Source organism: Enhydra lutris, unplaced genomic scaffold, assembly GCF_002288905.1.
Source record: "Enhydra lutris kenyoni isolate GAN:26980312 unplaced genomic scaffold, ASM228890v2 scaffoldscaffold5, whole genome shotgun sequence".
Classification (NCBI taxonomy): Eukaryota; Metazoa; Chordata; class Mammalia; order Carnivora; family Mustelidae; genus Enhydra; species Enhydra lutris.
This window is the reverse complement of record NW_019154089.1, coordinates 52,203,814-52,224,888: the sequence shown is the minus strand read 5'-3', so window position 1 is coordinate 52,224,888 and position 21,075 is coordinate 52,203,814. Positions and strand designations below refer to the sequence as shown.

The following is a 21,075-nucleotide window of genomic DNA, read 5'->3' as shown; positions in this document are numbered from 1 at the left end:
TGTATCACTTCCTACATTGCAGGATCAAGAGAAAAGTGCAAATCAGTGTATATCAAACTATACATTCAAGAATAAAATTTCTATGTATTCAAGAATATAATCTGTCCTTCATTAGAATTTGCCATCTTCAATTTCCTGCTTCCCCTCCATCCTTCTTACAGCCTCCTACATTCTTCTCACCTGCCCCCTTGCCTATTCCTAAGTCTATACTTTGTCAAAAGATCAACAAAAGAGAAAGTGTAGCAGTTTCTGCACAAGGTCTTAGACTCTTCAGAAGCAAAGTATGGGTCACTAACAAAAGCTATGATTGGGTGCCTGGGTGGCTCAGTTGGTTAAGCAGCTACCTTCAGCTTAGGTCATGATTCTGGAGTCCTGCTTCGGGCTCCCTGCTCAGCGGGGAGTCTGCTTCTCTCTCTGATCCTCCCCCCTTTCATACTCTCTCTCATTCTCTCTCAAATAAATAAATAAAATCTTTTAAAAAAACTATTATTAACTTTATTTATATACGTGTATTTTTAAAAAATTTATACTCTACAAAATATAATTTTTCATTCAAACATTTGATATGAAGTCAATTAATCACAGAAATCAACATTTTGAGCTAACCCATCTGTTTATTTACAGATTTTTGTCAACTAGCTTTTATTCTTCCCCTCATCAGCCCTTCAGCAGATACTTTTTGAGCACCTATTATGATAGTAACAAAGGGGAAAAGACTTGGTTCATATCCATTAGGACAGTGCCACTCAAAGTGTGGGCTTTGAACCAGCAGTATGATAATCAGCTGGAAGCTTGGCAAAATTGCAGATTCATGGGTCTAGCCCTAGACATAGTGCATGAGAATCTCTAGGGGTGGGCCTAGAAACCCATATTTTAACCGTATCTCCAGATGATTATTCTGTGTGCTAAAGCAACTACTCTAGGAGCTTATCACTCATGAAGAGTTATGTAAACTACATTAAAAGCAATGACTATCTTTGGATAAATGTATTAAGTGCAACGGAAACATAGAAAGGGCCCCTAAGAATAGAACTAAAAATTACTGAGCACCTAGGATGTTCCAGGCACATAGTAGGTCTTGTCTTAGACACCAGAGTGACTGAGTGATATTTGAACCCAAGACTTTTCTGACTCCAAATTTCACAACCACTGTATGAAACCGCCCTAGGGCTGAGAAACACAGAAAGGTTCACAAAGAAGGCTGTGTTTCAGCCAAGTCTCAGTTTGCTAAATCAGCAACATGGAGCAAAAGGGACTGACCAGGAGTATTGTTAATGCTGCTTTAACACTACAGAATATGGAAAGGAATGGAAGCAAGAGAGAGCGCCACATAATTAGGAACTTAAGGCAGTGCCTTGTAAAGTGCTGGGGAGCAGGGAGTGCAGGTGGGACTAGACAGCTAGGGAGAAGTCTTGTTATAAATAAAGAGTTGATACGCTATATAAATGGATTTATATTTTGTTATACAGGAAAAAGAGAGGACCATTGAGGAATTTTACAGGACTGAAAGACCAGTTTGGGAGGATAAAGATTACCAGTAGAGTAAACATGATACAAAAATAAATGAAGGCAGTCATACTGGAGGTCAGAAGTCAGGTAGGCAAGCTGAGCAGTAGGCCAAGGCAGAGATGACAGGGGCCTGAATGAAGGCACAAAAGGTTTTGGACAGAAAGGACTGGTCCAGAGCTATGAAGATGGAACTGATAGCACTTCACTGAGATGTACTTCTTTATTAAAAATTTACGAAGTTTCCACTATGGGCTAGGTGCTGTTCTTGGAACTGGGGATTTAGCAGTGACCAAAACCCACAAAGTCCTTCATAAAGCTTTCATTCTAGGGTGCCTTGGTTAAGAGGCAGTTGGTTAAGAGGGCTGGGGCTATTCAGTATAATGTCATTAATGATATATGACATGAAGGAAAACAAAATGGGTGAGGAGAAAGTGAATGATGAAGTGGCTGCCATTCTAGGGAGGGGTCAGGAAAGGGTGCTCCTTAAGGTGACATTTGGGCAGGGGGCCTGAAGGTGAACTGAGGGGTAAGTCATGGGTCTACTGGGGCAGAGGCGGACATGGTGGGCATGGAGGCTGGAGACTGGTAAGAGGAGGAAGAGTCTAGAAGGACTTCCAAATGGATGGTAATTTACTGAGAGAGACATGGGTGGGTAATGCTAAGAGGCAGCCACACAGAGGAGCCAGACTCTCAGTATGGTGGTCTAGATGGAGAGTGGAGATTATAAGAAAGAAATCTCAAGAACATTTTCTAAAATTCCAATTCAAAGAGACTGGTTGAATGATTTTCTTATCACATAAAGAGGATCAGACTTTTCTATCTAAGGACTTCATTTTGGTAAATAGTAGAGACAAAGTTATTTCAATGAGCCACAAAATGGTTTTTAAGGGCTATTTAAAGGACTTTCTTAAAAGCTTTTCACAAACTTAAAAGCATAATTAAACTTTAAGAGAGAAAAGGCTTTATTTAATAAAAAGCATTATATTTATTCATTTAAGGTACATTGTTAACATTTTAATTTTTTTTAAAGATTTTATTTGAGAACAAGCAAGAGATAATGAGCTGAGAGAGAGAGCGCGCGCACATGTGAGCGAGCGTGCATGTGGAGGCATGTGTGCCCACAGAGAGAGGAAGAAGCAGGCTCCCTGCTGAGCAGAGAGCCTGATGTGGGCAGGGCTTGACCCTAGGACCTTGAGATCATGACCTGAGCCAAAGGCAGATGCTTGACTGAGCCACTCAGGTACCCAATTAACATTTTAATATTAAAAATATAATCTATCAAATTGAAAGGCAGAAAAACTGTTACCATTTAATAGTGGTAAACTGAAAACATTCCTAAATCAAAAGCCATGTTAACCATTTTCAGAATTCAATCAGTAATCAGTAATCAGTCTTGTTTCTTGATTAGAACAGTTGATCCACTGTTCCTTCATGTTTCCATACTTAGAATTTTATGTATTATTCTATATCGAACATGCAATATTCAAATTCAAATTCATTCAAATTGAATATTCAAATTCAATTCACAGGAGGCTTGGAACTTAGAGATGAGCTCTGGGCTTATTACTTTCAATAATTTTATCTAAGGTAAGCTGACTGATCTCTTCCTGGCTGAACCCAAATTCTCGAAGTATCTCTTCAGTATGTTCTCCTACAAAAGGATCCCTTCTGGATGAAGGGACAGCTGGGGTGTCTGACAGCAGCGGTGCAGGGCGGGGACTCACACCCTGCTCCGCATCAGTGAGAAACGAGCCCCGTTCTTTGTTATGATCGTGGTGGGCAACCTCTTCGAATGTCAGAACTGGGGTCACACATGCATCTGTGCCGTCGAAGATCTGACACCACTCTGCCTTTGTCTTCTTTGCAAATACATCTGCAAATCTCTTCTTCATTTCTGGCCAATCACTCATGCTCATCTGATGAGGAAGGTCATCAGACTCTAGCCCAAGTCCTGAGATAAAAACACAATTTCTTACATTATTATGCTTTGGGTGGAGTTATTATAATCAGTGAAAAATGCATTTTGACCTTACCATACTGTCCCTAACAGGATGTTCTGTAAGTTTCTCAGCTGGGTCAAGGGAGGAAATTCAAACTCAACTTGAAGCTGGAGACAATGTCTAGAGGTAAGTGGCTAGCAGGACTCCAAAGAGACTTCCCACAGCCAAGATTTTATTATTTATATTTCATCAGAAGTAGTCTATTTGTAAAGGTCTAGTTTCCAGAAATTGTTTTTCTCCCTAAGTTTTTAACAAGAAATTTCCTCATGATGTTATTATCTGTCATACTGAATTCAAATAACCCCACATTTTATATAGTATACCCAAACCCTATGAAAGGTAAAATTTAAACAACTTTACACATGATAATCCCATTTTTTAAGAAACCTAAAGATAAATGGTTAAATTCAAAATTGCAATTTTATATGTAATATTCACCTCTCTTTATTTTGGTCCAATAAAAGAGCTTGTAGTAGGACAGTGATGTTTGACTCATTAACCTTTTAGAACACTGCTGTGAACTAGAAACAAAGGATTTGTAAGGTAACCAAAGACACATGCAACAAACTGTTCCTACAGCAAACATGACAGAAAGTGATCACCCAGCCAGATCATGAGTGGGGCACAAAGACTTGTGTGTCAGGCACAAAGGAGACTTGAAGGACCCATCAAGACATGGTACAGAGAAGATGAAAGCATCCAGCTCGGGATTTAACAGAAAGGATGGCTTCTGGGCCCGTGACCTGATCTGTGCCTCCTTTATAGACTAAAGCACCAGCCCTCCAGATGCACCTGAATTCCAAGGCTGATCAAATTATACCCAAAGGCCCCTTTACTAGGATTTGGTGTGAATATCATTTTTACTCCCTCATGCAAGAGGGTTTTTAAATGTAGATGGTGAGAGTGGAATAATAATGAAAGGCCATCCTTCTTATGCATACTATTTTGTGTAAGTTTAGTCAAATTAATCTAATACTTATCATTTCATCATCCTTCCCTTCCCTATCATGTAGAAGAACAATGACTAATTGTAAACTGCTCTAAAGAGGAAAATCCCTCAAGAGGTAAGAAGACATGGATACTGCAGGCAATTCTTAGGGTTCTGAGGTATAAAAGGAAAAAAGGAGAACTCCTATAGTTCTGGACAGTTGTAAAAGTCACCTGTGGGATATACAAATAAATTTTTCTCTGTAGTCACTTGTCCCACTCAAATACCAGCAAAAATATGGAACCAAAACTGCAGGTTTATCACTGTAATCTACCAAAAAAAAAAAAAAAAAAAAAAAGTTTCTAAGGATGTCTTTTACTTAGCTTTCTTTTTCTGACTGCCCCAAACTCTGAGATTAAAAAACAAATGAAATGACCAGTTAGCCAAAAATAGTGATATAGATCATAGCTATTGCTAGAAACATATCTGCATGCTTTTTAAATGTTTGTTTAATCAGAATGTGAGCAGAATCCTAACACTAAATAAAATTAGATCCAATATGTTTTCTTTGTAACAGACATTATATTTGAGATCAATGGTCTCAAAGGTCTGTACACTAGAAAAACACTAGAAATCAAAAGACCTCGGCTCCTCCCCCCAATTCTGACACCCCAGCTCTTCCACTGTCTTATTCTTTCTCAGCCCCCAGTTTCCTATCCTGCCCATGACCCTGATCAAGGCCCCAGGATTAGCCACCAATGGTTCAGGATAGGTTGTTTGCTGTGCTCTTGATATTCCTGTATGGAACTCTAAAACCATTCTACCACATAAGTACAACTGTAGGTTGTGGCTAGTTTTTATAGCATAACCCGCATTAAATTTATCATATTTTAAGCAAAATGTTTCAAGAACTGGTCTGTAGATTCAGACACTATTTAAAACTTGGGACAACTGTTTTAATTTCCAAAAGGCTACCTTACATATATGTGTACACATACACATAACCACAGGCAATTATACAATTGACACATACTATTTTAAGTATGTGTCATAAACTTTACTGCTCTATGACATAATATTTGGCAATATTAAGCAGTCAAAAATCCATGTTGTGATTGTGCAATGTTTTATGTACAAAGATTAATGTTTATTAATAAAAAACAACAAAAAAAGTGTTACAATACAAAACTGCAGAATAATGTAAATGAACTTGAATTAAGACGTGGTTACATTTTAGCAAAGGCACACCATAGACTATCATAGGGCTGCTACATAGAGCATGAGGCAAATTTTTTGTATTGACAAGAAAGGACATCTTTAATATATCGTTGAATAAAACAAGATAGCTACTAACTAAAAATTTACATAATTATATACTGTATATAAATATAATTTATAAATAAATAAAACAATTGTGTTGATATGCACACAGAAAAAGTTCATGAAAGCCACATCCCAAACTTTCCCAAAGTGGAAGGACAAGGGAAAATCTTTACTTCTTAATTGACCAATTCTGTACCACACTTTTTTCTAAAACATGCATTATTTTGAATTATTTTTCATTTTTTAAAAATTGTCATAGCATAAAATTTGTAGTAATTCTGCTTTAGATTTCTGAGGAACTGCCATACAGCTTTCCACAGCAGCTGCACAATTTTCCATTCCCACCACTAAGGCACAGGCCTGCAGTTTCTCCACAAACTTGACAAAACTTCTTGTTGTCTGCTTCCCTTTTAATAATATTCTGAAATTTTAAAATTTTTAAAAATTCTCTATTGCTTACTGATTACACTACAAGAGTCTTGTTATCCCAAAATATCATAAAATTCAGAGTTGTCAGATTTCTTTGCCCCAGAAAGACAGGGTCCTACTACAATAGAATTTATACCTTCCCAAAACCTTGTATATTTATGTTCAGATACTGAGGAGTTCAACTGATGTATGGTCTCGAAGATCTCAAATATAAGGTAAAATAAATGAGGTACATAATTAATACTACCTAAAAAAATCATTATAGATGGGCCATTTGTCCAGTTAGACCTGAGAGACAAGTAATATATATGTGATTAGTAAAGTACTATTTTTGTAAATAAATACTGTAAAAGAAAAAAAATGCTGAGGCATTTTTGCATGGCCTGTATAGATTAGCCAAAGCTGATTTAACATGCTAAGTCAGCCTGAACCAGAAACCCACCTACCAACTAAGGATCCCTAGTGAACTCTGCAGGGAGAGAGGAGGTTAAGGATACCATAAAAGGCTGTGGATGCAAAGAGAAGAGGCTATAAAAAAAATCAGGGTGGTTATAGAGTTTAGACTTAGAAAATCTAGAATGTGGTCAGAAGATGAAGGGCTGGAACAATTAGCCTGCTAGAAAAACATCTCATTTCATTTTCAGTATTTCCAGAAAAACTCATTCATTGTGGTGGAGTATGCATGTTAGAAATGATCATACCAAACACATGTGTTTTAAGATAACAACAAGATACACTAAGGAGAGAAGTTAACTTCTGGAATGGCAGTCAGAACCTTCAAAAACCTGTTCTTGCATAAAAGCAGCAAGAACCTTGGCCCAAATGGTCAGAATGAGCCTTTTCATAACTCTGGAAATTAAAAGTTTACAATAATCCAAAGAGCATTTATTCAAGAAAAACAACTGCATCTCAGTAAGATCAGTGAGACTTGCGGTGTTATAACTTGCACAAATTTCATCCCTCTCTCCCCAGCTCAGGGATAGCCATCAAAACCAACAGGCTTCCAGCCATAGTGCTGTCATGGTAAGAAGTCATGGTAAGAAGAAACTGAGTTGAGAGCTTCCCCAAAATCCCATCCCCAGAGAATTGCTGTTTGTCTAGCAGCTCCCTGAAAGGCTCCATTCTCAGGGCTTGTCTTCAGTCTGACTTAGAGCTCACAATGCCCTATTCCTAGAACATTTCTGACACATGTCAAAAAGATCAGAGGCAGCTGTTTAATATCATAGCTATCTGAGGTGGCATTCCCTGTGGGGACTAAAAAGAAGCTGAGAAACAAAAGTGGGGAATAGGATATACATGAGGGGCTTTGAGATGTTCCAACACATTCCTGAGAATTTAGAAAGCACATGTGTAGGGCTGTGAGCATGCCCAGGAAAGATCTGAAAAGGTCCTAGTGTTTCACCTCTGGCGACCCTGAGTCCCCATATAAGCAAAATGCGAAGGCACAGAGTACCTCAGAAAAAGATGGGAAATTAATTGGTTCAAAGCATTTAAGGATATCCCTATCCAATCATTACCTGATCACCAAGCTAACTGAACAGCCTTCAGTAGCTTCACATACCAAAGAATACAGATTTAGTCCAGGAAAGTCATTAAATAAACAACCAGTGGAAACGACAGACCCAGGACTGGGGAGAGGGGAAGGGAAGGTGAGACCTAATGTCCACAGTTGCCACATTATGTTACTTAAAATATCAAGTTACAACTAAATTTGTGAAGCATCCAAAGAAGAAAGAAAATATGACACATACGCAAGACAAAAAGCAGTGAACAGAAACTGTTCCTGAAAAAGCCAGATACTGGACTTACTGGAAAAGACTTTAAATCAGCCAGCTTCACAGGTCAGTACCATGCAGAACTGGTGGTCACAGCTCTGTAGTAAAGCTTAAAGTCAGGTAACATGATGCCGCCAGCTTTGTTTTTCTTTTTCAACATTTCCTTAGTGATTCGGGGTCTCTTCTGGTTCCATACAAATTTTAGGATTGTGTGTTCCAGCACATTGAAAAATGCCGGTGGAATTTTGATCAGGATGGCATGGAAAGTATAGACAGCTCTGGGCAGTATAGACATTTTAACAATATTTATTCTTCCAATCCAGAAGCATGGAATGCTTTTCCATCTTTTTGTGTCTTCTTCAATTTCTTTCATGAGTGTTCTCTAGTTTGAGTACAGATCCTTTACTTCTTTGGTTAGGTTTATTCCAAGGTATCTTATGGTTCTTGGGCTAAGGTTAATAGAATCTGTTCTCTAATTTCCCTTTCTATATTTTCACTGTTAGTGTATAAGAAAGCAACTGATTTCTGTACATTGATTTTGTATCCTGTCACATTACTGAATTGCTGTATGAGTTCTAGTAGTTTGGGGATAGTCTTTTGGGTGTTCCATATAAAGTATCATGTCATCTGCGAAGAGAGAGAGTTTGACTTCTTCACTGCCAATTTGGATACCTTTTATTCTTTGTGTTGTCCGATTGTTGTTGGTAGGACTTTTAGTACTATGTTGAACAACAATGGTGAGAGTGGGCATCCTTGTCATGTTCCTGATCTCAATGGGAAGGCTGTCAGTTTTTCCCCATTGAGAATGATACTCATTGTGGTGTTTTTAATTTTTAATTTTTAATTAACATATATGTATTATTAGCCCCAGGGGTACAGGTCCATGAATCGCCAGGTTTACACACTTCACAGCACTCACCATAGCACATACCCTCCACAATGTCCGTAACCCAACCACCCTCTCCCTACCCCCTCATTGTGAGTTTTGCATAGATAGATTTTATGAAGATGAGGAATGTTCCCTCTATTCCTATACTCTGAAGAGTTTTACACAGGAAAGGATGCTGTATTTTGTCAAGTGCTTTTTCTGCATCATTTGAGAGGACCATGTGGTTCTTCTCTCTTCTCTTATTAATTTGTTCTATCACATTGATTGATTTGTGAATGTTGAACCATCCTTGTAACCCAGGGATGAATCCCACATGGTCATGGTGGATAATCTTTCTTTTTTTAGTATTTAATTTATTTATTTGACAGAGAGAGAGAGATCACAAGTAGGCAGAGAGGCAGGCAGAGAGAGGGGGTAAGCAGGCTCCCCACTGAGCAGAGAGCCCCATTTGGGGCTCGATCCCAGGACCCTGAGATCATGACCTGAGCTGAAGGCAGAGGGTTAACCCACTGAGCCACCCAGGTGCCCCGGATAATCTTTTTAATATGCTGTTGCATCCTATTATCTGGGATCTTGTTGAGAATCTTGGCATCCATATTCAGCAGGGATTTTGGTCTGAAATTCTCCTTTTTGATAGGGTCTTTGCCTGGTTTGGGGATCAAGGTAGTGCTGGCTTCACAGAAAGAGTCTGGAAGTTTTCCTTCTGTTTCTATTTCCTGAAACAGCTTCAGGAGAATAGGTATTATTCTACTGTGTATTTACTCCAAAGATACAGATATAGAGAAAAGAAGGGCCATCTGTACCCCAATATTCATAGCAGCAATGGCCACAATCACCAAACTGTGGAAAGAGCCAAGATGCCCTTCAACAGACGAATGGATAAAGAAGATATGGTCCATATATACAGTGGAACATTACGCAGCCATCAGAAAGGATGAATAACCAACTTTAGGAGAAGGAAAGGAAGAGTGAATTGGGTAAATCAGAAAGGGGGACGAAGCATGAGAGACTGTGGACTCTGAGGGTTTTAGAGGGGAGGAGTGTGGGGAAATGGTGAGCCTGGTGGTGGGTATTAAGGAGGGCATGTACTGCATGGAGCACTGGATATGGCACACAAAAAAATGAATCTTGGAACACTGAAAAAATAATATAATAAATAAATAAATAAATAAATAAAATATGTTCATATCACTGAAGGAAACCATGTCTGAAAAATTAAAAGAAAGTTTGAGAATGATGTCTAATCAAAGAGAATATCAATAAAGAGGCAGAAATTATTGAAAAATCAACTAAATAGAAATTGGTTAAGCATCTGCCTTCAGCTCAGGTCATGATCCCAGGTCCAGGGATCGAGTCCCATATTGGCTCACTACTAGCAGGGGAGCCTGCTTCTCCCTCTACCCCTCCCCACTGCTCGTGATCTCTCCCTCTCTCTCTCTCTGACAAATAAATAAAATCTTGAAAAAAAAAATTGTGGAATTGAAGAGTACAATAAAATACAAACTTCATGAGAGGGACTCAACAACAGACATGCACTAGCAGGAGAGAGAATCAGTGAGCTCAGAGAGACATGAACTGCTTAGCCAGTCTGAGGAGCAGAAAGAAAAAAGAAAAGAAAAACAAACAGAACTTCGGAGACCTGTAGGACACAATCAGGAAGAGCAGCACATAGAGAAACTGGAGCTTCTTCCACACATGCCTCTGCCCTTGTTTCCTGGACTTTCCTCATAGCCCGGCCCCGAACACCAGTGTTCACTCCTGCCTCAAACAATTAAACCGAGACGGCATCCTGCCCTCAAGCCAGAGGGAGATGACAACAACTCAGCACTTGCTGAAGGGAGAGAAACAAGAGCAAGCACTCAAACATGTTGATGAAATACAAGATAAAACACACTTAATGAACATGGCAGAGAGGAGATTTTGAAAGCAGAACAGGACCATAACAAACCCTGCCAAAGAGGTCAGAACCGACTGCCAAAATCCCAAATTTGGGGGGGAGAACATTTGTCAACCATCCACAAGGGTCTGCACTGCTCGGGGAGGAGGTGTCGCGTTATCTGACAAGAGTTGAAGTGGCAGAATTTGAAGATACTAAGTCAGGTTACAGAATAGAATAGTATTTTGATGAAAATCCTTACTTTGAAAATAAAGTTCTCTTCAAAGAATTTCACGCGAATGAGAGTAGTGCTCCACTGTCGAAGTCCACTGAAATCAAATGGAAATCTGGAAAGGATTTGGTGAAATGTTGAAGTCAAACATAGAATAAAGCCAGCAGGAAGGGACAGCCTGAGGAACCAGAGGCCTAGCTTCTTCAGCTGGCTACGGACCATTCTGATGCAGATGAGTTCGGAGAGGTCCTCAGAGATGGTGTTTCGCCAAATCCATGACAGTACTACTTGGTTCCTGATACAGGTGATGAAGAAGGGGAAGGAGAAGATGATGATGATGATGATGACGAAGAAGGTATGGAAGACACTGATGAGGATGAAGATGAAGAAGATGAAGGAGATAATGAGGGAGAGGAAGGAGAGGCTGATGAAACAGAAGATGACTAATGGAATACTGACGGAGTCTAACCTTCCTTTTTTAATTCTCTCCAGTCTCTGGGAGCAATTTACAGTCTTTTTCCCGCTCCCTACTCTTGTGCTCATTTGTCCTGTTTTTTTGAAGTCTCTTTTCTTTCCTTTTATACCATGGTTCTCAACTTATTTTGGGGAGAAATATCTGGAGCAGAATACTTTGGGAAAAGAATGTCTATCCCTTTCTGTTCCAAATTTATTTTTATCCCTTTCTGTCTCAACAAAATCTTGATGGAATCAACGCCACTGTGATCTGTGGGAAAAATTAAAAACCTGCTCCCTTAGCTCTGTTGGAAGTTGGAGGGTGCTAGGCCCTTGTGTGGCAGTGCATAGAATTCCAGCTTTTTTTTTCTCCTTTCTCTGTATATTGGGACCCTGAATAGCCAAAACGATCTCGAAAAAGAATAAAACTGGAAAACTCACACTTTCTAATTTCAAACTTACTACAAAGCTACAGTGATCAACACAGTGTGGTGCTAACATAAGGAGAGACATGTACATCAATAGAACAGAATTGAGAGTCCAAAATAAACCCTTACACTTGTGGTCACCTGATTTTCAACAAGGATGCCAAAACCATTCAATGGAGAAAGAACAGTCCTTTTGACAAATAGTGCTGGGAAAACCGGATAGCTATATGCAAAACAATGAAGCTGGACCCTTAGCTCGAAAATTAACTCATCATGTAACAGAGACCTAAATGTGAATGCTGAAACTATAAAAATTTTACAAGAGAACATTGGAGTGAGACTACAAAATTGGCAGTTCTCTCAATAACTCCTATGTAATATTTACTAAAGGATAAGTAATCTAAATGTGCTAACAAGCTTACATGTTATTAGAACTCAACAGTATCTGTAGCAATTGATTAGAACTCAAAATCTTTTTCAATGAATATACTTTATCATTGTCATTTAGAATTGCCTGTGAATGATGATGACAAAAAGCTGAATGACGTTTAGTCATTTTCATTATTATATTTAAATTCCCTACAGTCAGTGTATGAACACACAAGGTTTACATCAGGTACAGACTCCACTGTGCTCTGTCCCTGCTGCTTCCAAGGCCCTGCACCACGGAGGTGGCACCGTCATTCCCACCATCCAGCCCCTCCTGTAGCATTGTTCTGTCCTGAATTTTGAATTAAGATCTTCCATTCTTAGTTTAATTTCTGAACAGAAAAGCTTTTATTATCTAGAGAAACCATTCTGTTCTGCATTTCTCCAACTATATTTAAGTCAGTGAAGTTAACATGGTTGATCAGAACATGCTTTCCGATGCTTGCAAAAGACGATTTCAGCTATATGCAAATAACTGTAGGTAGTATTCCATCAGAAAAGCTACCAAATGTTAACAACACAACTCCACACTCGAACTTGAAAAGACAGATGTGCCATGACCAGCTTGTCACACTACTACATTATATGCTCTAAAACTTCTTACTCAGGTATCTGTAAAGAAAACTTTAAATTCAAACATGTTACAAGAACAAAATAACACCAATCCAATTATTTAATTAGGGAAGAAGAGATCTCAAATATTTCCTGCTAACTTGTGGCCACGTGCAAAAAAAGACAAGAATCTGCAAGAAAGGTATACTGCAGAAGCATCAAGTGATAATAACATATTCCAATAAAATCTTATTCACCAAAGTCACCCTGTACTCGTGACCCCTGACACTGGGAAAGCCTAGAGGTGACATCTGTCAAGGAGTAAGAACTGGTAGAACCAGCAGGTCAATTCTAAGGAAGAATAAGACGTGGGCACACAAGAGCAGTATAAATACCCAATACTACTGACCATGAAATGTGATAAAAAATTGAACTTCCACCAAATGGACTGTTTTTTAAAACTCTGAGCTGTTTTATAGACTTGCCAAATTACCTATTAATTTAAAACACAAGGGAAATGCCCCATAATATAATGATGGTTACAATGAGGTAAACTGTAAGGTAGCTACATAACAAAGACATAATGAACTTCAAAAGGCTCCAAAATAGAGGGGCGATGGGGGAGGCACATGACAGTTACTTACCTTTGATCAGCAGCTTGTAGAACTGGGGCTCTAACGCTCCAACAGCCATGAAGCCCCCATCTGCCGTCTTGTAAGTTGTGTAGAAAGGTGCTCCACCATCTAGTAAGTTCTGTCCTCGAGGCTTTTCCCACAGTCCTGTTTCTTGAGATTTCCACAGAAAAGAACTCAGGTATGCGGCTCCTTCCACCTTTGAAGAAGAAACAGGATACAATATGAATCCAATACTTAAACTATAAAAGCATGATTAATTCCCACTTAGATTTTTTTAAACATTGGTATAAAAATGTTTCTTGGTAATTAACAAAACTTCGATATTTCATGAAAGTATGTTAGAACAAGTTTATGATACAGGGTTTCTCTACTATTCAGGTCAGAAGATATTTTTCAGAAAAGACTTAGAAGGAACTACTTTTGTTCTCCCCTTCAAATAAAACTGCCAAATGTTGACAATTTTTGATGTCAAGGGAGGGCACATGGAAGTTCATTATATATTCTCCCTTTAATTATATATGTTTAAAACTATCAGGATAAAAAGTTAAAAATAAAGCAAAGAGGTTTTTAAAAAATCTATTTTTGATCTCAATACCTATAAACACATATATGTAGATCCATGAAGAATATCACATTATAAAGGTAAATCATATTACAATTAAATTTAGCTTATTTTAGTTTGACTCCAAGCCCAATAAAACTGTATTTGAGCATTTAATATATTTTAATTTTAACAATCACTAAAAAGTTACAAAATAAACACAACAATATGAATGGCAGATATATGGGGTTTTTGAGTCCAGACAACTAGTTGAGGAATGCCCATTTCCCCGCTGAGTCCTGAAGTAACAGTAACAGATTCATGTTCTCAGGTGTAATTGTTACAGGCTGGATGCATGGGGCTATCCAAAGAAAACTACTTCCCTATGCTTATGACTTTGTGATCCTAATGATTCTAGGCCCCCAGTGAGAAGGCCATCAAAGCACCCTTGTCTCAAAGAGTTGGAATGGAGTGGGCCTATGGAATTCCTCACAGTTACTGGCTGTGAAACAAATACAAAATGTATCTCTGGATATATCCTGATTTTCCTTTTTAACCTGAAATCTCATGCACACCTCAGTTTATGGCTCTGACATCTGACATACCAAATAGTGTATTCTGTATAGGTGGCCTAAAGAGGTGCTTCTTTTGAAACAGGGTACACAGATTTTAGAGAGTCCCCATATCTATATATACACATGTACATGTACATATACAGACACACACATAGAATGAGACACCACATATGAAGACACATACACACACACACATGAATATACATCTATGTAAAATCTCACCGGGTCACCCACACCAGAAACAGGGGAGTCAGGACACCTACAGGGCTCAGTTGGTTAAGTGACCAACTCCTGATTTCAGCTTGGGTCCTGATCTCAGGGTCCTGGGATGGAACCCTCGGGATTCCTGCTCAGTGGGGAGCCTGCTTGAGGATTCTCTCTCCCTCTCCCTCTGCCCCTCCTCTCACTCAAATGCACACACATACACGCTCTCTTAATAAATAAATCTCAAAAAGAAAAAAAAAAGAAACAGGGGAGTCAGCCTTGACTCCTCCCTCTCCCCTCACTGCTAATGCATCATCAAATCCTGGCAATTTTACATCTCAGAGATAAATAGCCCTTAAACCCAGACCCATTCTATCACCAACGACTTTAGTGCTCCCACTTCTCTCTCAGCAACCACCAGGAACTGTCTCTCTGCCCCCAGTCTTGTCTTCCTCATCCATCTCCATTCTCCCTCCAAAGACCTGCCCAAATGCAAACCTGTAGGGGTGCTGGACTGGGCTCCTTCCAAGGCGCTGAGACAACTTGGACAAGTTTCCATGCTTTGGTTTCCTCCTCTTTAAAATAATGTATTCCAAGCGAAACTGCTGATTTGAAGATGAGGAGAAACTGCATGGAGGAAGTGCTCTGCATAACACAAGGCCCGTGTTCAAGGCGGGGCAGTGAAGAAATGCAAAGCCTCATAATGTTGGAGTCTCCCCAAAAAACGTAGAAGGAAGGTCTAGACTGGCCCATTTTACTTTAGCACCCATAAGAATCTTCTCTTTCTATTTGCTAAGGGAGCCTTCTGGAGCTCAGTTTCAAATGAAGATTGCTTGAAAAATGTATATGAAGCACAAGAAATAGTGTGGGGAAAATTGCTGAACCCAACATTGGAATCAGATGAGCCATGAAAAGTTCAGAGAATTGATTCCACAAACAGATAATCAATGATGACATTCTGACACATGTAAAGGATATGAAGCTATTTTCAAGAAAAGGATGTTCTTGGTAATATGGGTTCCAACTTAGAATCCCACCTCTCTCTTGTCCTATTCAGAAAAGAACCTGAGGCAGCTGCCCATCAGACTTGGGAACAACTGGGAGGTTCATCACTTCCCCTAATTAACACTTACCATGCTTACGTCAATGACCTGACCTTTGCCAGAGCGCGTGCGTTCAAATAGAGCCAACAGGATGCCCAGCGTGCACATGAGGCCACCACCGCCAAAGTCAGCCAGTAGATTCAGTGGGGGAAATGGATTCTCACCACTTCTGCCAATTTTTGACAGGACACCTACATCATTTAAAAAAAAAAAAAAAATCAGGGAACAGTACCTATAAATTTAACGTCTCTTTTAAATAAATACATGAACACCTTAAGAGTAATAACCAGTCTCTCTAGCTGCTGACATAGTGAATACTAGTACATAATGCTTTTCCAAATCTAAACTTATTCAGCTTATCTATAAACAGGCTTTCCTCCCCCCCTTTCCTTGTTTTGTTTTTCACCTTTTTTTTTTCTTCTCTAAAACTTTACTCCAACTAATGCTTTCAGAATTTCATTACTCAGTTTTTACTCACTGAGTTTCAGGGAAAAAATTATTATCATTAATTACTGTTACTAATTTAGTTCATCAATTATATAACAGGATAATCCACTGCCATTCTTATTAGAAAGAGACACAAGAAAATAAACACAAGAAAAATAAAAGTGACTACATTTTAAAATAGCTGGAAAAAAACAATTCTATCCTCACTCTTTTCCTCAACCTTTCAATTTGTTCTCACAGGATATTTGAGACTCAAAACTCAAAAACACACACTTTCTTAGGATCCTAGGATTGGGTCATTCTAAGACTCAATCTCATAGGTAAAAATTCTAATAAAGTGATAATACGACCTGAAAACTAGAGGTATTCGGTAAAGTCTAAAATAGTGACTCAGGCAATGATTCTCAATGAAGTTGGAAGAAAAGGGGAGTCAGGATGAAACAATATTAGCATTTTCAAACTATAGGACCATCAGGTCTCTTTACTTCCTGGTAGGGGCTTGACTGAGAATTGATTATACAAATGCAGTAAGTAAATGTTACTAGCCAGAATTTATTATTCCTCAAATGTGTGAAGACAAGGAGAAAGGGGTTGAGAATAACTGTTCCAGAACAAACCAACCCCTCCTTTTTAGTTTTAACTAGGTTCCATGGGCAAAGTGGGGCTTGAACTCACAACCCTGAGATCAAGAGTTGCATGTTCCACTGACAGAGCCAGACAAACCCACCCTTTTTGAGCGACCATGGTTCCCTTATTGATTTTCATTAATATTTAAATCTGCACCTTTGAAAATTCTTTGTAATTAGTGTAACTGTCCATCTTGACTGGGACCAAAAAATTATTTTCTCGATGTACCTGACAAAGCCAAATAGTTGATGTCATGGCCTGCTACTTTAGAGAATCTTCCGGACTGGCCAAATCCACTCAATCTGGCATAGATAAGCTTTGGATTCTCCTTCCGCAGAACCTCTGGGCCTAGCTGGAGTTTCTCCATGACACCTTAAGAGGAAAGTAACAGTGATTTTTTTTTTAAAGAGAATGAAACTGAGCATATAATCCCATCACTGTAGCAAACAAGAAACGGCACTCTTCCAAGTCATACTAATAATGTTTGTTGTGTGTTTTAGCATGTTTCCAAGAATTAGGGACACAAAGAGTGAGGCCACCATTTCTGGAATGAATGACATCTGCCCCAGAATAGTTTGTCCCTCCAGCCCTTCCTTCTTTCCCTTCAGGCATATCCAAGTTCCTTCAGCCCCCATAGTATGCCTTTCATTTCTTGAGTCAGTGCCTTTATAGCTCCCCAAATCCTCTGCTTAGTCATTTATTAGAAATGGTCTGTTCTCTTGGAAGAGTTACCTTGGAGCTTTATTTGGTCAAAAATACACTTTCGAAAATGGCTATTCCTTTCAGGATCTTTTCTTTTTCTGTACCTTTATCATTGCCCACCACCTTCTACCTCATGCTGTGCTTATGTGTGTAGATATTCCATCACCTTTGGTATCAGCTTAGAAACCTCTGGTAGGATTCATGCCTGATCTGTTTCCTCGGGCCTCTACATACAGTACCTAGCATGGGTACCTTCACAAAAGGCTCAGCAATATCCATGGAAAGATTTGCTAAAATAGCATCTAAGAGTTCTTATAAGTACCATATTTGCACAAAATTCAGATAACTGGCACTTTAAATCTCCTGGGACTAAAGATAATAAATATTATACAATAATTTTCTTGTCTTTGTCTTCCTAAAGCTATGTAAACTACCAAAAAACAAAAAACAAAAAACTCTAGTCCTCTGCTTAAATAAACACCAGCCACAATTCTCTCACCCAGCAGCTATGCCTGTATTCAGGGCTCCATTTTCCCCCTAATTCCAAGACCCTGGAATCAACCATGTTGAGCCTCCACCTTTAAACAAGGCATTATTAAATTGTGATACAATCCTAATTATTAAATTATTATAGTCCTCCAATCTGCTGTGAGGATAAATGAGTGAACACCTTTAATATGTCTGGTGCCCCACAGGCATTCAATTCATTCACCAAACATTTTCTGACTTCCTGCTATACACCAGGCAAAGCTTTGGTTTAGTACTTGAGCAAGTTTACCCCAGCAGCTATGCGAGAATGGATGCAAGTGGTGCTAGACCCAGACATCAGCTTTGAAAAGGCTGTTGCAACAGTGTGAAGGAAGCTACAGCAAGTATGGAAAGCCAGAGTGAGAGCAAGGAGGAAGGATGTCTGGATTCCTGATAACTGTAAGCAAATGAGTGAATATTTGGAGTTACGGATGGAGTGCAGGCTTATGATTCAGTCACCTGGGTGGCTTGCTGGTTCCATTTACTGAGAGAAATAATATAGAACGAGGAGATGCTATTCTAGGAGGTAAGATAATGGGCTTGTTTTGGGATTTGTGGAAGTTGCCATGCCTGGGAGACAGCCAGCTAAGATGTGCAGAGCTTGTGCAGTCCAGCGGTCTGTGGCTCTCAAAGAATGGGGAGGAGGTACAGTTATGTATTTGTTATATATTCGCTTATAAGAGGGGAAAACAGTCTCGGAATAGATAAGGTGGCTCCAGGGGTCAGAGTGTAAACTAAATTGATCTGAAGCCGGAACTTGGGAACGGGAATGCCAGGATTTAACAGTGTTAGCCTGGGTCAGAGGATGGCTTTTAGAGGGTACATCAACCCCCCAAACTGTAGAAAAACGACTATGTACCTATCTGCAGTTTTCCAGGTGGGGAATCTCTGGCTTTCGTTAGATTCTCATAGGATTCGTGACCCTCAAATAATAAAATAATAAAGAAAGGCAAATGCAAAGAGGCGATTAGAAAAATGAGGAATTTGGGAAGGAGCGGGGAATGGGTATAAGGAGAGCAGGGCAACAGCGGTATCTAGGATTCCAAGTACAGACGATCATTTCAAGGGGCGAATGGTCAACAATAGCAAACGCGACAGAAAAATCTAGAAAGACTCTGACAGGGACGGGTCCGAGTGGGAACAGGGAAGGAGTGTAGAGGGCGCAGCTTGTCTAACGACCCGGCCTGGCTCCTCCCTTCGGCGGGGACCCTCCCGCGTCTGGTTCCCCAGCGGCGCTGCGGAGGCGTCCGGGGCTCACCGTAGCGGAAGGGCTCAAGCACCACATCCGTCCGGGCGCAAAGGCGCCGCAGCACAGCCGCCCCCTGCGGCCGCTTCAGGTCCACTGCCAGCGAGCGCTTGCCCCGGGCCAAGAAGCTCCAGTCCCTGCGGGCACCCAGCCGGTCCACACGCACCACCTGCGCCCCGAAGTCAGCCAGGACCATACCGCAGTACGGGCCCGGGGCCAGGCCAGCCAGCTCTAGCACCGAAATGCCGTGCAGCGCCATGCGTCCCGCGTCTCCAAGTGCAGAAGTGTCCGGACTCACATCTTGCCCGGACCGCCGGAGAGGCTTGTCCTCCCGGGGGTCCCTCCCTCTTGCGCTTGCGCGGGGCCCTGTCCTGGAGTCTGCGCACTGGGCGGATTCCGGCCCCCACTCCGGGCCGAGTCCAAAGGGCGCTTTCCCTTCGCCTTGGCTCCTTGCGTTTGAGGCGTTGCTTAACACCTGACTGAGACAGGATTATTTTTTGCCTCCCTCTCTGCCTAGACTCTGTTAAACTGAGGCTTGTTTAAAAAAAAAAAAAAAAAAAAAAAAAAAAAATTTTTTTTTTTTTTTGAACAAAATATCTGTACTAATTAACCAGCACCAAAAAGGAAGTGGTTAGGAGCATTCTACCAACAGGATCTGGAGAGAGGCTTTTATAGAGAAAAGCAAGTAAATGATTGGTTAGCAATAGATTAAAGCCTACTTGGCTGTTTGTGATGGGTTGTCCTTAGGTTCCAATTTCATAACTTTGAGGCCTTTACAGGATTAGGTTTTGCTTTGTTTAGTCAGTTGCCAGCGCACTGGAACCACAGCAGTCTAACGGCCTCCTTGTTTTATTAATATAACACCTCTTTGTCCCTCTCTAGCCCGTGTTCCTACCTCTGTTCAGACATAAGCTTCCTTACCCCCTTCTTTGTTTTATTTTTAGTTTAAAAAACTTAAAGAGAAAATTGCAAAGAATGATAAGACATTCCAGACTGACACAATATTTTTTCATTATTTGCTTCCAGACTACTGTTCCTAAAAAATAAACAGTATACATATAGCTTAGGCTAACAACCAGGATCAGATTCACATGAGTCACAGATATTACCCAGCATCAAGTTTTACTAATAGGTTCAAAGATACAGGCCATGGAAAGGCTCAGCCAAATCAGAGGTCTGGAAAATCTCACATGGCCCTTCTTTCCTACATAGGACACATACCCTCTGTTACAGATTGAAATATGTCCCTTCAAAATTCATATATTGAAGTCCTACTTCTCAGTACCTCAGAATGTGACTAGGGCTTATAAAGAGGTAACTAAAGTTAAATGAAGTTATATGGGTTGGCCCTAATTAATACGGCTGGTTTCTTTATGAGAAAAGATTAGGACACAGAAAGCAAGGACTGAGGGATGGCCATGTGAGGACATAGCAGAAGGTGGCTATCTGCCAACCAAGGAAAAGAGCTTCAGACGAAACCAAACTTGCAGATATCTTGATTTTGTACCTTTAGCCTCTAGAACTGAAAGAAAATGGCTTTCTGTTGTTTAAGCTGCCCAGCCTGTAGTACCTTATTATGGAAGCCTGAGCAGACTAATACAACTATTAAGAGGGTTGGGGGCGGGGGCAGTTAGGATGTTTTGT

General features: G+C 40.0%; 1 protein-coding gene and 1 pseudogene across 2 annotated transcripts; one reads left to right on the top strand and one right to left on the bottom strand.

Annotated features, from left to right (window-relative positions):
• Positions 1-2,742: 2,742 nt before the first annotated feature.
• LOC111141204 (alpha-methylacyl-CoA racemase) lies at positions 2,743-19,785 on the bottom strand. 2 transcript variants are annotated; one of them, XM_022493609.1, is made up of 5 exons: positions 19,444-19,785; positions 17,184-17,327; positions 15,912-16,072; positions 13,468-13,654; positions 2,743-3,460 (listed from the first exon to the last, which is right to left on the bottom strand). In XM_022493609.1, the coding sequence occupies exons 1-5, from the start codon at positions 19,688-19,690 to the stop codon at positions 3,051-3,053; spliced, it is 1,149 nt and encodes a 382-aa protein (XP_022349317.1). In that variant the 5' UTR covers positions 19,691-19,785; the 3' UTR covers positions 2,743-3,050. The 2 variants fall into 2 exon arrangements, with proteins under 2 accessions (XP_022349317.1, XP_022349318.1); XM_022493610.1 differs by lacking the exons at positions 2,743-3,460; positions 15,912-16,072 and having other exon boundaries at positions 13,464-13,654.
• LOC111141205 lies at positions 10,348-11,784 on the top strand (annotated as a pseudogene).
• Positions 19,786-21,075: the final 1,290 nt, after the last annotated feature.